The sequence below is a fragment of the Festucalex cinctus genome, chromosome 5, assembly GCF_051991245.1.
Source record: "Festucalex cinctus isolate MCC-2025b chromosome 5, RoL_Fcin_1.0, whole genome shotgun sequence".
Lineage (NCBI taxonomy): Eukaryota > Metazoa > Chordata > Actinopteri > Syngnathiformes > Syngnathidae > Festucalex > Festucalex cinctus.
In genome coordinates, this window is record NC_135415.1 from 16,341,256 (window position 1) to 16,358,879 (window position 17,624).

General features: G+C 40.2%; 3 protein-coding genes across 6 annotated transcripts in view; 1 reads left to right on the plus strand and 2 right to left on the minus strand.

The window, feature by feature from the left end:
• LOC144019788 (uncharacterized) overlaps positions 1-17,624 on the plus strand; it is a 34,333-nt gene that overhangs the window by 5,427 nt on the left and 11,282 nt on the right. The window contains exons 1-3 of one of the 3 annotated variants that reach the window (XM_077523070.1): positions 6,957-7,128; positions 7,208-7,348; positions 11,444-11,553. The exons of 1 other annotated variant lie outside the window; for it this stretch is intronic. The gene's annotated coding sequence lies outside the window, so the exon portion shown is untranslated. Of the gene's footprint in view, positions 1-6,956; positions 7,129-7,207; positions 7,349-11,443; positions 11,554-17,624 lie in introns of those variants that run through there. One more of the 3 variants, XM_077523072.1, reaches the window with a different exon arrangement.
• LOC144019152 (uncharacterized) lies at positions 167-6,715 on the minus strand. Its single transcript, XM_077522010.1, has 7 exons — positions 6,444-6,715; positions 6,190-6,287; positions 5,644-6,033; positions 5,368-5,538; positions 4,001-4,176; positions 2,926-3,149; positions 167-2,066 (listed from the first exon to the last, which is right to left on the minus strand). Exons 1-7 carry the CDS (start codon positions 6,713-6,715, stop codon positions 1,472-1,474), a joined length of 1,926 nt encoding a protein of 641 aa, XP_077378136.1. The 3' UTR covers positions 167-1,471.
• LOC144019789 (uncharacterized) lies at positions 7,141-9,017 on the minus strand. Of its 2 annotated transcripts, none has more exons than XM_077523074.1 (3): positions 8,592-9,017; positions 7,472-7,669; positions 7,141-7,408 (listed from the first exon to the last, which is right to left on the minus strand). In XM_077523074.1, the coding sequence occupies exons 1-3, from the start codon at positions 8,691-8,693 to the stop codon at positions 7,175-7,177; spliced, it is 534 nt and encodes a 177-aa protein (XP_077379200.1). In that variant the 5' UTR covers positions 8,694-9,017; the 3' UTR covers positions 7,141-7,174. The 2 variants fall into 2 exon arrangements, with proteins under 2 accessions (XP_077379200.1, XP_077379199.1); XM_077523073.1 differs by having other exon boundaries at positions 7,472-7,672.

A 17,624-nucleotide genomic window follows, 5' to 3' on the forward strand; every position in this document is an offset into this window, starting at 1 on the left:
AAGCAATTTTTTTCCCATAGAAAATAATTGATCATTAAAAACAAATAAAATAATTAATCATATATAAACCAATGTTTTATACACTGTTTTCATCAAAGTGATGTCAGATAAATAATTAAAGTGAACATATTGTATCATATAAAATAACATAAAAGGGAATTTAATCAGCTAAGTTGTAATAAGCTTTTGGTGTATATGTGAATGTTGGGTTAAAGAACAAATAGGATGCAGCATGGCAGCCTACAAGGGCTGAAAGGTGAAACTCTGCAGCAAATCTGTAAATTCCTCTCAAATGGAGCTCCACACTGAAGGCCTTGTTTTTCGGACCTGAACAGGCCAGAAGCAGGGGAAGCGGGATTTGTTTCCAGCCAGCTAAAGATTACACTAGTGGGAGGACAATGGGGGTCAGTGATCCTGATGTATTTATATGTAACAGAGACGGCGTTATCAGAGGAGAATGTGAATTACAGCTCAGCCACCGCTTTGTCGGGCACAAATGGACCTGTTGAGATCCTCGGAGATCAACAGTCAACGAGGCAGTAAACACATCGCCGTGTTGTGATGATGGCAAAAAAAATGCACTTTACAAAAAACGTTAAGCGGCTGCGTACAGTTTTAAATGTTTCGTCTAAACTCGCTCGATGAGGACAACTTCGACAGATGTTATCTTGAGCTTCATTTATCTGTCATCCTCGGAGAACATCTTTATCAGCGTTCCACAAGCGAGGAACCCTCAAAGACCATCAGATCAAATCTAAGGATTGATTTCAGCAGACTCACTGTCGAGACAAGGAGATAATTACCACCTTGACAAGCTTTGATCACGGGCCGCCTTCTTCTACAGTTGAAAGGACAAGAAATTGACAGCACCCAAAATGTATTTTCCGTCCTTAAAAAAAAAATAAATAAAAATACCTGCGTTGAATTCTGAAAAGAAGCGCACTGTCATGATGAGACCAGGAGCCCAAAGTCGAATGTTTGCCTCAGCTGTCTATAACAAGGATCTGATGACGTTTACTGCGAGGACAGGGAGGAAAAAGTTGCTGGTTAGTCATCCACGATTTTTTGTGATTGCAGTGGGTGGAATGAGTCACTGTGGTTGTGGTCTTCACAAGAACTCAATTATTCTCGAGTTTATGACAGGGCACAAGGGTCCACCGAGGGGAAATAAGTGAGAATGTAAACACGGTGATGTCTTTGCAGCATTCAGCAACTCCTACACGTCGTCTTTCAGACAACATTTGCTCAAAGGTCCATCCAGTTATAAGAAGGAGGTAACCTTTGTGTTTGTGCTCTGATGGTCAAATGAGTCAATTTTCCACTCTGACCTCTAAAGGTGAACGAGTCTGTTTCAAAAAGACAGCTTCATGCTAACTGTACAGTCGGATCCTGAAGAATTTGGATGATGACAAGCCTTGGCGTTGTTAACTTACGAAACATTTACGACGACAGCTTCACAAAATTCGACTTTTCATTCAAATTTCACCTCTTCCTGTATCCTGCTCATGAGTCCGGAGCTGATGTTGTTCTCTGCAAGACTCAGATGCTTCATCGGGAAGTGGCCCCTGCAAAGCAAAGCCGCCACGAGGTCGTTCCCTCCCACGTCACTGATCCCGTTCCCGTCCAAATCGACCATCCTCAGACAAGCGTTGGCTTTCAACACGTCGGCCAGCAGCCTGACCCCGGGGTCGCCCAGGTTGTTCTCATCGAGGATGATCCGAGTCAGCGAGCGGTTCCCTTTGAGGCTGTCGAAAAGTTCTTTCCACGCCGCCAGGTCCGCGCCGCCTGTCTGAGCCAGACCTAAATACTGCAGTTGTGAGTGGTGCCTCATGTAGGATGCGAGTACCTTCACCCCGATCCCGCTCAGGTTGTTACCCCCAATGTCCAGTTCCAAAAGTGAAAACACCTTGAAAGGGCTCCAGCCAGTGGTGAGGTTGGACGTTGCCTGCTGTAAGAGTTTCTGCTGCTGTTGGATGGCGGCAGCTTTTGACGTTTGCTCCTGTAGCTCGGCTAGCCCACTCAGAAGGGCCACTGCTCCTTGATCGTGTAATCGGTTTCCAAACAAGCTAGAGAAAAGAAATGAAAGTTGTTTCACATTTGGTTGCAGGTCTACGGAAGACAATTCAGGCCAGTGAAGTGGGGAAAAAAAAAAAAAGAGGATGGCAGAATTCTGTTTATTCGCAGAATTCTGACTTTAAAGTGAGACTTCTGACTTTAATCTCACAATTCTCAATTAATCTCAGGATTCTGACTTTAAAGTGAGAATTCTGACTTTAATCTCACAATTCTTAATCTCAGAATTCTGACTTTATTCGTGAGAATTCTGACTTTGTGACATAGAGCTATGAATTCAGTAAAATACATCAGAATTCTGTGATTAAAGTCAGAATTGTCACAATTCTGAGAATAAAGTCGGAATTTTCACTTTAAAGTCAGAATTGTTGTCAAAATTCTGAGAATAAAGTGAGAATACTCACTTTAAAGTCAGTATTCTGAGATTCAAGTCATAATTGCCACTTCAAAGTGACAATTCTGTGATTAAAGTGAGAATTCTGACTTTGTGACATAAAGCTATGAATTCAATAAGGTAAATCAATCAGAATTATGAGATTAAAGTCAGAATTCTCACAATTCTGAGAATAAAGTCAAAATTCTGACTTTAAAGTCAGAATTATTGTCACAATTCAGAGAATAAAGTCAGAATTCTGTGATTAAAGTCAGAATTATCATTTTAAAGTCAGAATTCTGAGAATAAAGTCAGAATCAGCAAAGTCAAAATAATCCCGTCAACCTCCCCCCCTCTTCACTGGCCTTAATCCTCTTCCGTGCCGCTCCAATTCCCTAATCAAGGTTCTGAATGATTTGAAAGAAACTGAACTCAGGCCATTCTCATATTTAATTTAACTTTGGTGTGTCAGCGCTTACTGTAAGCCTTTGACCTGAGGCTTCACCCTCAGGACGTCCAGCAGAATGTGAGCGCCATACGGGCCAATGAGGTTGAGGTTAAGGTTGAGCAGAGCGACCTCGGACGAGCTGCTCTTCAGGGCGCCCGCCACAGCTAGCAGAAGGTCGTCCGTCAGGTCGGTGTTCCTCAGAACCAGCTGCTCCACCTCATCCGATGTGCTCAGCACCGTGATCATGACTTCCAGCTATGGCAACAAAGCAGGAGAAAGTCAGGGGAACATGCGAACGGTGTCATGTTTTCATATGGTCTGGACTGGAGGCAGGATATATAATGGGTACCGAGCTGCTTAATATTTGCTTTAGGTCATTGGGGAATTAAAAGCAAGCTGGAGCAGTTCCACAATGCAGGTCATAGTTCGCTGTGAGAATGCAAGAAGACGAGTTATGTCATCCACATCAGACTTCCGATGAATTAATCGCAGGGTGCAAAATCATCTTTGTTCTAGAAATGCATTTGCAATGACATTTTGGAGGGTTTTCAAAAACTTATCTTGAGAGGAATTTCTCATTAATTTTTCATCCAACAAATGACTAACCTTATAAGCACATCATTTTCTTTCCAAATGCATAATAAACAATTAGATAACCAAAAACTGTCAACGGCGTTTTGCTGTGTAGATGCTGCATCGACTGAAGTGTCTGGTCATTCTTTTCCTATTGATATACTGCCCCCTACTGATGCAGGAAATATCACGTCTTTTTGATAGCACCTTTTTTTTTTTTTTTTAAATACCAGTTGTATTGCTTTATAATCGGTTTCATGCAGAACCCCCTAAGTAGAAAATGAGTGAACATACACCTACATTTCATTTATGCTTCATGTCAAAACAAGAATTAGGAAACTCAATTTCTTTAGCAGCAGTATGGGATTAGTTCTGTATTTACAAGCTTAGGTTGCAATTTGCAAGGCTCAAATAACGTCTGGATTGATTGATTGAAAAGAAAAAGAATTCTTTGAGCGCTACCACAAATTACCGTCTTCGATGTGGCTGAAGCAAGTGAGCCGAAAAGAAGATTATGTTTGATGTAAACACACCTGAGCTTGCAGGTCTTGTTCATGAACTGGCTCTTCTTCACCTTCCTCCTCCTCGCCTTTGTCAGGCTCGCCATCTGGTCGGAAGACGGTGTCACTCTCTTCGCTATGTTCCACATCTGAGCTTGGAGCTTTGGGTTCCGACGACAGTCTCTTCTGGAGCCGACACCTTTGTAGCACTTTGAACAAAGAATACAAAAATATTCTGTTGTTATTATCATCATCATCATCACCAGGCTGAGATAGGGCTGTGCAATTAATTGAAATTCAATTGCAATTTCAATTATTGCACTCCATAATTACAAAATCAACATAATTGTAAAATAAATAAATAAATACTAATTAGTACTATTTTTTGAGTTGTTTAAATGTATCAATTTGCACCTTTTTTTTTTATTTTAAAATAACTCATTTAATAAATTTAGTTTCATCTAAAAGGAACTTGCATAATTATAGTGTTTCCAAGAATTGTATTTGTCTTTTTTTTTTTTAAACATTTACTTGTACCAAAAAGTAAATGATCGTCCTACTGCACAGTGCACATGCTGCACTCGAACTTCTAGTTTTTGCTAACATAAATAAATAAATATATATATATATATATATATATATATATATATATATATATATATATATATATATATATATTAATATAAATTCTGTTTGATCCAAAATGAACTTACATAATTATAGTGCTTCTATTTTTTTAATTGGTCTTAATATTTTTTTAATGTTTTTTTTCCCTTGTTTTGTACCAAAAAAATAAATAATCGTAATTTCAATAATTGCCAACATAATCTTGATTATTATTTTTTCCCATAATCGAGTAGCCCTAAGTGAGCCATATTGTTCTGCCAGGACGCATTTATCAATTTCACACTGTGAGCATGTCAAATTTTGTATCCAAGTTTTCCCCCTATTCGCTTAACATTGGATTCTTCTTGTGATAATAGTCAAATCGTACTTATGTAGTTAATCTAGCAGCCATGATATCAATATGTGCATGTGTATTGATATAGTACCTTTTAGAGAAAAATGAACAATGCATCAAGTTTTGGGCCAACTCTACTGGTTTGCGTTGTGCATTTTTAATTGCAACTTTTCAACCTTATTTCAAAATGTTGATTGAATTGTTCAATCTTTCACTGTACTTGCAAATCCATGAATGACATACAGTACATGTACAGTATGTTCGTAGCCAAAAGTTTGGAGGCAGCGTCTCATTCAACAGCAGTCTCCAAACTTTTGACAGGTAGTGTAGTTGAGTTCCTTCTGTTTTGTTCCGCATTTAAGCTCCTCTGCCTATTATGTAAATCAGACTCGGTGTCACGTTCCAGCTCTTTCCACTTGGCTGCCGTTTCCTTGCTCACTGTTTGCTTGGAAGCAGTTGTGCTTGCTTGGGCTCTTCTCCAGCTCGGCGCTCATCTGCACACATTGTTCATAGAAGTCCGTCTGTCCGTCCACATCTCTGCTTTTCCCATTTGACTCCCACAGCTTCTCCCGCTTCTGCTGAGTCAGTACTTCCTCATCCTGTAAGCAGTCTCGAAAAACAAAACCGCTGTTGATTTTAGGTATCTTATCCCCACAAAGACAGTTAAATGCAAAAAAAAAAAAAAGCACATACAGTTCATCAAGTCAGGTCTCACCGAGTGCATTGCCTGTCTTGTTGACGTTCGTCTTATGCGTCCGCCGTACTTCACCAGTGCCAGTTATTTCTTTGCGCGGCGGCTCTTGTCTGGCAGATGAAACTGGGCCCTCATTTTTTTGGGACAAGGTCGACCCTCGGGAGCCGTCTCTGTCCCGTCTGGTGCTCGTGGCCGTCTTGTCTTTGCTCGTGCTCTGATTAGTTTGACCCTTGCGTCTCCTCTTTTTGGAGGTCCCTTTAGTGGCAGGGGCCGGGGGGTCCTCGGTGTCTGCGGATCCACCGGCCTTGTCCTTGACGTGTCTTCTTGTCCTCCTCGCAGACTTATCCTCCGGTTTGGTCGGGATAAACAGAGGGGATGATGGACATGATTCCACTGCGGCAACTTTAGAGCCTTGGAAAAAAACAAAACGAAAATAATGCTTTGTTGCAGATTTTGTCTTAGCTTTCAACTATAAATTAATGATTGGCCCTAATGTAAATGTGCAGAAGATGAATCATTTTTAGGAAGAAATGGAAACACTCATTTTTTTTCCCCCCCAGCTTATACCATTGCCAGAGCTGTGCACTAGAGGGAGAAATAAGCTCTCCTTTGTGCTGTTGTTCAGTTGCTGGCAGGAGCTGGATTTGCCTCGAAGACTTGTGCATCTGAAAAAAATCAGAAACTTTGATAGTGGCTCATACATTAGCTCCTTTTATACATGCACTGTGTGTCCAATTACACCCTTCAGTGGAATTTTGGCACAATGTATTGTCGACTGCAGTGACTTGCTACTTTCAGCCAAGAGTGTGCTGACGTCACACCTGTAACAAGGCATGCCACCAGCGAGCCAGGACAGCCGGAAGCAGCTCTTCTTGCCCTGCTGGAAACCGGGTGCGTAGCGGTACTCGCAGCAGGAGCTGATTCGGGCCACCTTGATGCCGTTAGCATACAAGGAAGCACTGAAGGGGAAGCCTCTGTGTCTTTGAGAGATGAAACTGAACTGCTCTGAAAGTTGGAAGATATACGAAAGGTTGGAAGTTTTGTTTTGAAAGATGACTGAAATTGTCCAGTTTTCAAGGAGCAGATTCCACATAGCACTGTTCTTTACGAGCAAATTGGGGATGAGTCAGGAAGATACTGTCATGGCCTGGGTCGCATGCGCCAGAGTTCATGACCTGTTATGTGTCTGTTTAGGTACTGATGTAACAAGTGTCTGTTTACATAACGTGATGTTCGTGATGTCAACCTTTAATCCTTTAGGTGATGTCATTCTTTAGTCCTTTACGATTCACTGTCTGTGGGTGCAGTCTGAGAATTGTGTGTGGTTTGCCGGATTATTGTCCACCTGTCCTGTGTACTGCGTCTCTGGGTTTCTGCCTCTCGATGTGAATAAATAGATAGAATCTTATTTGTGTCTGCATTCTGGGATCCAACCCTTCACCACACAACAGATACACGAGTGGGTCTAGTTAAGTGATGGCAGCAAAGGTCTATCAAAAATACCAAGTGGGTGATACCAGATGGCTAGTTTCAAAAAGAACTTGAAGGGTAATTATGTCAAATCATTTCCATTCCATCCACTCAGATCAAATTCATAGACGACGACGCTACCTCCTGGAGTCACCAAACCCTTAAAGACGCAGATGTTCTCCCCTCCGTTGACTTGTTGGAGCACTTTAAGTTCATCTTGATTTGACCTCATTGAACCGCGGGGGCCTTGTCCGAGGTACGTCATGGTCACGGTCACGTTGGATTTCTTTGCCTCTCTTTGCGCATTGAGGTAGCTCTAAAAGTACAGTGGGCGTTACAAGTGGAGGCTTCGTTTTCACTGGCGATTTCAAACACTTACCTGTTTGCTGCTGTGACCTCCAATCCTCTGTGAGCTGACCGACGAGAAGGAACCTCTTCTTCTGTTGTTGAGAGAAGGACAGGACTGACTCAGACTTCCTTTGATTGAGGCGAGACTTGAGGCCCTCCTGGTGGTGATGGTGGGCAGGTAAACGTCATCTTTGTTAGCGCCGCAAGAGCGCACTGTTAGATCGTCGAGCTGCTGGTGAGATTGGTGAGATTATTTGGACTGAGCCGCAGCCTAATTTATCAACATTAACTCATTCAGTCCCAGCCATTTTCACAGAAGTAGTCCCGTTCGCTCCCGGCTGTTTTACTGGATTTTGACTGATTTTGCAAGGCCCACAGAATATTGTGTTTTATGGCTATAAAAGCATGGAACCTATCAAAAGAAAGATTAAAGTCTCTTCTTTCATCAGGAAAAAAAAGTATGTCTCTATCTGTTTGCGTTTTGCAGCAATTAGCATTAGAAGAGAGCTAAGTTTCATCAGTTTTCACACATCTATTTAAAATTGTAAGTAATTGAGCTTTTTTCTACATGGCCCTGGTTGATCTCCTTTGCTCTTCTGCCACCTGCTGGCCGTTTGTGTAATAACTACCATTTCTGCAGCCGTTCTTTGGAGTTGAGAGGCTGAATCAAAGCCTTCTGTATGCTCTAGCATAAAAAAAATCAAAAAAAACATATAAATACGTCTTTGGTACACTTAGAATATAAAAAAACACATATTTACACGTTATTGGGAGCAAATGAGTTAAGGTTCCATCGATAAACATGTTTATTTGTACAGTTGCTCTAAAGAAATAACTTAAGCGAATACATCCGAGAGGGTTCCTAGAGATTTATGTCTCGTGAGTTAGATAAATAACGTGCTAGAAATGAAAATATATCGCATTGTCGAACCTCAGGACTCTTCAATATGACCAAGTGGGTTAGATCGCTTCAGCAATGCTAAAATAGCCCAAACTATAATAAAGTGTGACATTTAGACAAATGACTTTGCTTTTTTGCTCTGAGCAAACCCGTTGTTGTAGCATCTCGACCTGACTGAACTGGGATCTGATGAACATATCAAAAGTAGTTTCAAGTTGTTGTTGCTGTAGAGCTGACAACGAACACTTACCGCAGTATCTCCGCCTCCCCTGTGAAATGAAAAGAGATCCCGCAGGAGCATTTGGCTGTTCCGCCTGATTCTTCTCAGTGATTCCTTCTCGTACGACTCCATTACATCTGGCCAACTGATAAAAGCCGACAGGTGATTAGTTGAAGGATCTCAGGAGGAAGTATTTAGTAACTGGCTACTAAACGCAGACTTTTGACGATGAAATGTATGATCCATGATGACGTCAGGACCAGCATATGGTGTTATGTACGAAACACTGACAATTGCTAAAAATGGTGAACCGTGACCACCTCATATTTGAGTCTCTCTGCTATTCAGTAACTGACTGCTTCCCACTCAAACATGATTACAATAAGAAAATGAAAAGTAGCCTGAGGAAATAAGGTTAATGTTTGATTTCCCACCACCACCTCTCTTCTTTCCTCCATTGCATGCTCACACGCCTCCATTGTTTTCCCGAGAGGCCCGTTGGTGAATTACGGAGTGTAAGCCAATCGCTGTCATCTGCTTGGCTGATTGCCTCTACTGTTCGAGTCAGCTTGCAAATTAGTGTCCAGTGAATGCATGAGTGCACTTCAGATGGCCAATAGACGGTAGGAAAAACAGAATAAGATCCTAAGTTAATTGCAGCATAGGCTGTTTTGGAGCAGACGTGACGCGATAAATGAAAACAGCGTAAGATGTCAAACGTCTTTCCTAACTGCCTGCAATAAGGCATGACTTAATGTTCTATCATCGTTTTCCAATTTGGATCCACGTGTAATCTTTCAATCTAATTCTATCTCACATCAAGGTCCAAGTCAATCACGTTATTTAACATAGTTTCAAATGTCCGGATTACTCCACAAGAATATTCCATAAGAGCGTTGAACTTTTTAACCAGACTCAGAGTAGACACTGAACAGAGATCCTACCTGTTGTCTTGTCAGGTCGTGACGCGATACTGACACTTCTCTAGTTTTCCAACAAGTGACACCGGAGAAGTTGTCACTTCCTTAAATGATCAAGCCTGACCTGTAATCTTCATATGATATGCGTTTGTTTGCATATAAAGTAATGACAAAGCTCACAGCATTAGGCAACTCCACACTGTGTAATACGACTAAGCGATTTTGTATCTCTTTAAGGATCAGTTTTGATTGCAAGTGCCATGTATGTAACAATATGATAATTCTGTTTAGAATATTTTGACTCTCTATTTGCCACTTTTCTTTAGCCAATAACGTAACCCAAATCCTGGAACCGACAATGCAGTAAAAACAAACTCAAATATTGTATCTGCCCGTTTTTTGTTTTTTGCCCTGAAGAAGAAACAAACAATAACAGTAATAATGACTGATACTACTAGGTGTCATTGCAGTTGCCATTACCTCACACTGGCATTTTGTAAAGCTGAATTCCCTGGCGGAATAAATGTGAAGTATTTTATATATTTAGATTTCACTGTCCCCTTCTTGAGTTGTCACCTTGTTGTGATGGAAGGGTTTGTGTGGCCCATTAAGAGCCTTGTCAGAGGCTTTATGCTCCTGGTAGACGGGTCAAGACAACAACGGGTAAACCAGGGTCCTCCTCTGGAGTTGCCTGGTGGCCAGGGCCTACAATCACGGGGCAGGGCAGAGCATGACCTCAAGAGACAACGTGAATCCTCTTCTCATGGGATCTCCACCTTTGGGATGAGTCAATTGAGTGGCATGCTTTTGTGAGCTATGGTGGGAACCTTAGTGGTCCTGCCTATGCTCCATCAGAGGCTCATTGGAGTCCTTAAAGGGGGGTGCTGGTGGGCACTCCTGCAAAGGGATTCTTCCTTCTCTCTGCTGTGTTGCGTTAGCTCTGCAAATCTGAGTTTCGGCACTAGAGGGTGCAAGAAGACAGCAGTTTATCCCATCAACCCGCTGCAATGCAATAATGTCTTGTTGTCAACTGTAATACAGAGCTGGGATGTTATATTAAGATGGTGTATCACTGTAGTCAAAACATTAGTGATACTGATGATACTCATGCCGTTGAGCTGATTGCGTCCAACAAACTATTTCGGTTCATTTTGTAAACTAAATCTAGACTAATCTTAGGATTCTTTAGAAGGAGTAGTTGCACTTATCTCATCATACATTTCGTTGGTAAATGAATTTATTACCCTAAGTATATAAAAAATAATATTTAAAAACAACATGGGAGCATGAATGTACTTTTTCTGAAAGCTGGAATGTGACAGTTGGGAAAAGCAATGCTTATTTCACATCGATTCTTCACACTTAAGTAGTTCATCTCTCGCGTGTGCGCACACATACAGCCGTTTGTCAGTATTTGCAGTGTGGCACTATGTCACATTTCATTTTCGTCACCTTAGAAGACATTTTGCTGACAGCCGACAGACCTCAACATGGAACTCAACTTTGATTTAAAGAATTATTTGCAGCAGTAACTATAAGTGCTGTAGCCTACATAAGATCAAACCAGAAACAAACTTCAAGAAATAAAATAATGTCAATAAATAATAATAAATATATATATCCAAAAGGAGAGCTCCTTCCTTTTGGTATTTTGATAGACAGGAGGTTCAGAATTCCCCCCTTGTTACACAGTCAACATGTTTTACTAAAACCCTTTTCAGCCTTGGGCTCTTCACATTTGCCTGCTTGCAGTACTTGCGTGAATTGTTGTAGTTTTAGTCAGGATTTCCTCCGTGCAAGGAAATCCTACAGTAAATATTTGAATGAAAAACACTAAGCCATGAAGAAAAAAACTGTTAAACTTATTCTTCCATTGCTGTGCAAACTAGAGAGGATAAGTTTCAAAAGTAGAATTCAAATGTCTTCAAAAGAAATTGTAACAAATCTTCTCCTATTCTATAGGTGGCAAGATGAAGGGTATCATCCAGAACAACGAAGGTGGCGGTTTCCACTAAGGGACGTGGTATCGACGCATAGTTGGAGGATACAACAACGAGAGAACACGTTGCAAAAGGAAAGTTCCAAATGTGTTTGAAAAGAAATTGTAGCCGTTGTTCTCCTATATCCAGCATATAAAAGCAATATAAAAACATCCCACAAGTTTGAGGTCTTTCTTAGTTACACTACTTTAAAAAAAAAAAAATTTGTTTACTTTGCTGTAAAATCTGGAGCTTAGCGGGAGAAATGGTAAAAATGACAATAAACGTTGATTCTTGAAAAAAAAAAATGAGTGAAAAAACAAAACAAAAAAAACAGTAACTGTAGGAATAATTGTAAATAATAAGTTATCATACATTTGCTGCAATGAAGAATTGCTTCTGCTTGCAATGAAGAATGCTTTGCTCTGCTCCGCACTCACATTCACATAGCCTAGCTATATGTTATCTTAACAGACTCAAGAGCACAAGAACATCTAACCTAAGTCCGCCTGTTGTCTGTTAAGAAATGATTGCAAACTTGACCACACATGCTCAGCAATCTTCCACTCACATGCACACACACAGAGACAAACAAATACACTGTGTTACAACTATGCCTGGCATTTGCATTTTTAGGATTGGAACACTCATGCAACTAGGGGCATGAAAACCAAATAAAAAGAGAGGGTGAGGAGAGGATTCTTTTAGAAAGTGCCATAGTGAATTGTATCAGTCACTTTCTTGCTTCTCTCCTCGCGACCTCTGAACTGAGTGTCTTCTCTCCTTTTTGTGTTGTGATTAATAAATGTCAAACGGGTAAACCAATAGCCAAAACCCTCGTTGTGGTAAATAGCACAGGACTTTCCTGTTTTATATTTTAGCCGAAGGATTCATTGGCACTGTCTGGCATTGCTATGTGTGATCAATTGCCACTAAATACGTCCTTTACAATCACCTTGTGATTTGGTGGCCACCGGTCCAAGGGGTTGTTGTCCATAAGTCAGCTGGGATAACTCCAACCTCTACTGTTACTCACACCAGAATAAGCAGTGTGAAAAAATGCGTAGGCATGTTGTGTCATTTAATCACATTGACCCATATTGTGAATAGATTGTGCACCTTTGCAGCATTAGTTTCACCATTCAGCTATTTTTTTTTTTTTAGGAGAATGTATATTTTAGGACTAAATTACGATGAAAGTAAAGAATGCATAGTGATAAAAGGTAAAATGCCAAATTGTCATGTTATGCCCCACCTGCTGTGCTTTGGGTTCTTCCTGGATCATCTGTCCAAATCATCAAGTAGTGAAGTCAGAGGGTTGGCAATATTACGGTGTCTGGATTTCTTTTTCCTTAGCTTGACCTCAATATTAGTTTACCCCCAGTTGGGTTCTTGTGTCAACAACAGCACTTTTCTTTTACTACGGTGCCGGTCATGTCTCAGCTAACTCAAAAACACAAGGAATGTTGTAGCTTGTATGACATTCCAGACCTTCTCTAATGTATTTTGTTTCCAAAATACTGAATAACTATACTGCATGGACCATTTTTGGCATTACCCTCTGGATTAACTATGATTGAGCCGCATGAATTCTGCCTAGCAACACGTTTTAATGAAAGAATCCAATGTTGCTGTTTTATCTGCGAGGCTCCATCAGGCAGACAACTCCTGTACATTATACAGTGTTTACAGTGAGGAGTTAAATGAATGCCAAGGGTTTTTATTGTGCTGTAAGAATTTAGTCATTTTAAACGTTGCCATGTGTGGATTCTACTCACATAGGTTTGGTTTTGTATCCATCAGCCACTTTCCTTACCTTTTCAAATGTGCAGCGCATGGTGCGTGGGTGTCATGAAAGGTTGTTGAAGGCCATCCACATTTATATCTTCGATTTGCACACAGGATCTCACTCTGAAGCAACACCGTCATATAGACAGACGTGCCACTTGTCACATTCAGAGTGGAAGAATATTTATTGTTGCCTGGGTCTTATTTTTCTACAACTGCATTTTTTGCCCTGTTGCTATCAGCACTGTTTTCTACATTAAAGTCCTTCAATTATTCAACAGTGGCTGGGTCTGGCCTCTCCGGTATGCCACGATTGAATTGTTCATTATTTGCCAAAACTAATCTAGTGGTTCCTTGAGATACAAAATCATTTTGTTCCGTAACTCAACACACTGGTATCTTACCCCATTGAAATGAATGGAAATGACATTGCGTAATGCATTCCAGTCCCTCTCTAAAAGAAAGTGTAAAAGAAAAAAAAACTATAATGTTGTACTTCATAAAACAGAAATACATACAGAAATACATAATTAAACAGAATGTGAATAATTAACAAAACAATTTGTGTTGTGAATTAATTATGGTTCCTTATTGTTTTGGACACTTAATTCACTGTTTAACAGTGAACTTCCACTATGCCCAACTGCTTCTTTTTGTGAAGTGAGCTGAGTTCAGTTTAAAGACACTAAAAAACGCATTTATATTATTTTTCCTCGTAAGTCAAAGCAAAAATGTGGCCGAATGATGATTTATATCTTGGAAAATTTGTAAGTCTGATCTCTCATATCTAAGGGCACATCTGGACTGTACTTTAATTGAATAAATAGGCATCAACACTAGAACTGTCAAAATTAATCAATAAATTGACAAGTAATTAATTAGCAAATTAATAAACTATTTTAATAATCACTTGGAGACATTTTTAATTAAAATTGTCCATATCCTCTGAATTTACAATATCTACAGTAATTGTTCACTGATTTCTCTAGTTCTTCATAAAGGAAGACTGATTATCATCTGTGTTTAATCAAAATAAGGCATTTACAAACATCTGTTTTTACTTTGGGAAAACAATGACCTATCCGGTAACATCGTACAACCCCCCCCCCCCCCCCCCTTTTTTTTTTTTTTAATAAACGCTATATAAATACAAAGTACGCAATCACCAATCACTGGTTAATAAACAGTAATCAAGTAAAAAAATGCTTTTGTAATACAGTTTAGTGCAAAATTAACATGAATCTGGTTAGTCAATTAATCGATCGATTAACATAGTGACATCACTAATCAAAACTTTCTTTTAAATAAGAATGTTTCCTTTCAGGGTTCTGTAAATCAGAAGCTGTCTTCCATGTTCTCCCAGTCCAAAACGCGGCCGGCCAAAATCCCCCAGCAACCCAAAAATACTCAAGCAGCATTTGCGGTCGGCCACCACCTGACACATTCTAGGGAATGACCTGATGACAAGTTAGGGTTGAAGATCACTTACGTTGGCGCCTTGCTTTTATTGTTATGAAATCTGTTTGGCGAGCAGGCCCGGGGGACAGCTGCGGGAAGTTTAGCGTTTCATCGGCTGGCTGCCTGGCCGACTACTGTAGCAGCTCTCTGGTATGCCAGATTTCCCAAAACCCTGAGAAGTCATCTGCCGGATGATTGTATGGCGCACTACATCACTGCTTCCTGAAATGATGAGGGCTCACTTTCTTGCGATAGACAAAAGGAACAAGATTTTACACACATTTTCTTGCCATCGCTTAAGGACTTTCCCTTCACTCCAACTGAATGTTGACAACCTCTCATACATTAACACACATATAAAAAGATCCACCAGTCATGACTTAATAGCAGGTCTTCCATCTTTGGCAAGCGCTCCAAGGCTGACCTTTTAATGTTAATGGATGGCTACCATTTAAGTCACACTTAGGCATAAAAATGGTCACCAAAGGTTGCTATCAGTAATACAAAGACCATTATATTAACATTTATTGGACATCATTTTACATTATAGTGGACACTCGAACACAATCTCTTCTAGGAGCTTGTTCGACCTTATATGAATTTTTCAAATATGTTTTACCATATGGAATATAATGAATCAATTTCAGCGGCACTGTAGGCATTCAACATGTAAGTTTTGTGTATTTCCTCCTCTTGTCAAAAGAAAACACCAAGTAAAACCTTGTTAATGCTCATGAAACTGTGGTAATTGATGTCACGTATGATTTTACAGATAGTGATAATTTTTCACCAAATTATTCAGAACTTGTGGAGGGTTTAATTTTGTGGATGTTTATCAACTTGATCACGAGACTACGTCATCTGCCGTGATGATATCGTGAGGCAGTTGCAGGGATAAAAATGGAGCATCCACCTGTTCGTGTAAAATATCTATCAGCTACTTTGCACCAACTCCTGCGCATGATCAACAGCTTGCATTGCCCTCCATGTGTGCTCTTAATTTATACTGCTACTTAAAATAATACAGTCATGCATACCGCCATAAGAAACAATCACGATTGTTGACTAAAAAGGAAGAGGAAAAATATATTTTACTGCTTCAATTTTTCCACATCAGTGTGGGCCAAGAACCTATAGACCCAATGTGAAGCAGCTGCTTATAGTCCAGAGGCGGTCTTCATCTTTCTTCTTCTTTTTTTTTTTTTTTTTTTTTTTTAAAGCCTCCCGGGCTTCTATAAACCTCTTGACCTGGTGAAAATTAGGCCTTTTTCAACTGAATGCCTCCGGGCGGGTGCATAAAAGCTGCCGAGTTCATAAAGTGACCAAATGAAAGCTCCCAGCCAGAGTGTTTTCATGTTGATTCTGGCAGGGCAAACTTAGATGATCTCGGCGGACCTCCAGGGAAATCTCGGCCACCTCGAAGTGGATAATCAGAGGGATCCATCTTCTCCTCGCCTGGTGTGTTCGGTCGGGTCAGTTTTACTTGGGGATCGTTTGCTTACTTTTCAGAGACGGGCTAATTCTGTAGCATATTGAGGGTTAAGGCCAGCCATGTATTTTAAATGGAATGAGTCAGGAGATGAATCATTGTAGAACTTGAACTTCAGGGGTGACAGATGGACAGACTTGGGTAACACAAAAACTTGGACCTCAGACTAAATTAACAGCTGAGAACGCTTTCAACTAAAATCGTTACGCATTCCAGTAGAATGAGTCAATAAAACAGCGAGGTGATGCAAGGTCATTTTGCACAATTTAGAAATACACATTATAAGCTTTTTTTTTTTCCTAACGCCTTCAGTGTGACTCAGTTGTCAGCGCCGTCATTCATCCACTGACTGATGGTGAGATCCATCTCGAAAAAGCTCTAAGAAACAGTCAGCTGGGAAGTCTGAGCATGAATTTAGTTTGATTTACAGTGTTTTACATCACAGACCTCTTAACTGCATGTGTCAGGTCGAGATTTTGTGGAGCTTATATTTCCATGCAACATTGTTGTTAGCAGGACTATACAAACTACTAACTTTCGTGGTTCCGGTGTTGTCCAATGATAATCTTTTAACATTTTGGTACACTATGAGATTTGATTTGTCATGTAATAATGCTCCAAATGTCAAAATTCAGCATTCTGCATCACTATCTATGAATCGCATAATTCATCTGACAGGCAGGCGTTAAACATGCCATGTGTCGTCGTCGCCGTTCTTGCACCTCGCCCCGCGAGGTGTTGCTGCGCAGATTGGTTGCCTCGATGCGGCTGGATGTGAAGGGATTAGTTTGATGCTGCTGTCTTGGAAATATTAAATAACGTTGATAGAGTAGGCATTGGCAGAAAAGTGATTGACTGCCGCTGACCTGAACTGAAACCTTTACGAAGACGTTTTGAGGGAATTTGCAATTCCTTCACAAATAAAAATAAGAAATCCAGTGGAACCTGTAAGTGAGGAGGATAAATTGAGCGGATGTTATAAATCAGGGGTGTCATACTATTAGCTTAGGGGCTGCATGGAGGAAAATATATTTTCAAGTTTGCCGCATCGGTAAAATAACGATATATAACCTAATAACAATTGCCCTCATTTATACACAGATTTGTGGACCAGCCCTAAATTACGGAGCTCAACTGTCATCATGTTGTTCCGAAAAATAACACAAATGCAAATGGAATGCGGCAACACTTTGCCGGTATACGTTACGGATGTGATAAATCGACCTGTTTTGCATATATATTATTCCCAGAATCAATGCATTGCATGGCGCAGTTAATGACGTTATAAGGACGCTAATCCTTGTCATATCTATTTGTGTTACCAGTAATTGAATTTGTGTCGTATTTAACACGTTTATGTCGGTCTATGATTTAAAATAATAATAATAATAATTAAACAAACCTTAACTTTAAGCTATGTGTAAAATAA

Excerpts from the sequence above, each read along its gene's own strand:
- LOC144019789 (XM_077523073.1), bottom strand. The coding sequence starts at position 8,693 with ATGGAGTCGTACGAGAAGGAATCACTGAGAAGAATCAGGCGGAACAGC. Across the intron at positions 7,673-8,591 it reads GGGGAGGCGGAGATACTGCG|CAGCTCGACGATCTAACAGT; the intron begins GTAAGTGTTCGT and ends CAATCTCACCAG. Across the intron at positions 7,409-7,471 it reads GAGGTCACAGCAGCAAACAG|AGCTACCTCAATGCGCAAAG; the intron begins GTAAGTGTTTGA and ends CTGTACTTTTAG.
- LOC144019152 (XM_077522010.1), bottom strand. The coding sequence starts at position 6,715 with ATGTGGAATCTGCTCCTTGAAAACTGGACAATTTCAGTCATCTTTCAA. Across the intron at positions 6,288-6,443 it reads GGTGGCATGCCTTGTTACAG|ATGCACAAGTCTTCGAGGCA; the intron begins GTGTGACGTCAG and ends GATTTTTTTCAG. Across the intron at positions 6,034-6,189 it reads AGTGCACAGCTCTGGCAATG|GCTCTAAAGTTGCCGCAGTG; the intron begins GTATAAGCTGGG and ends TTTTTTTCCAAG.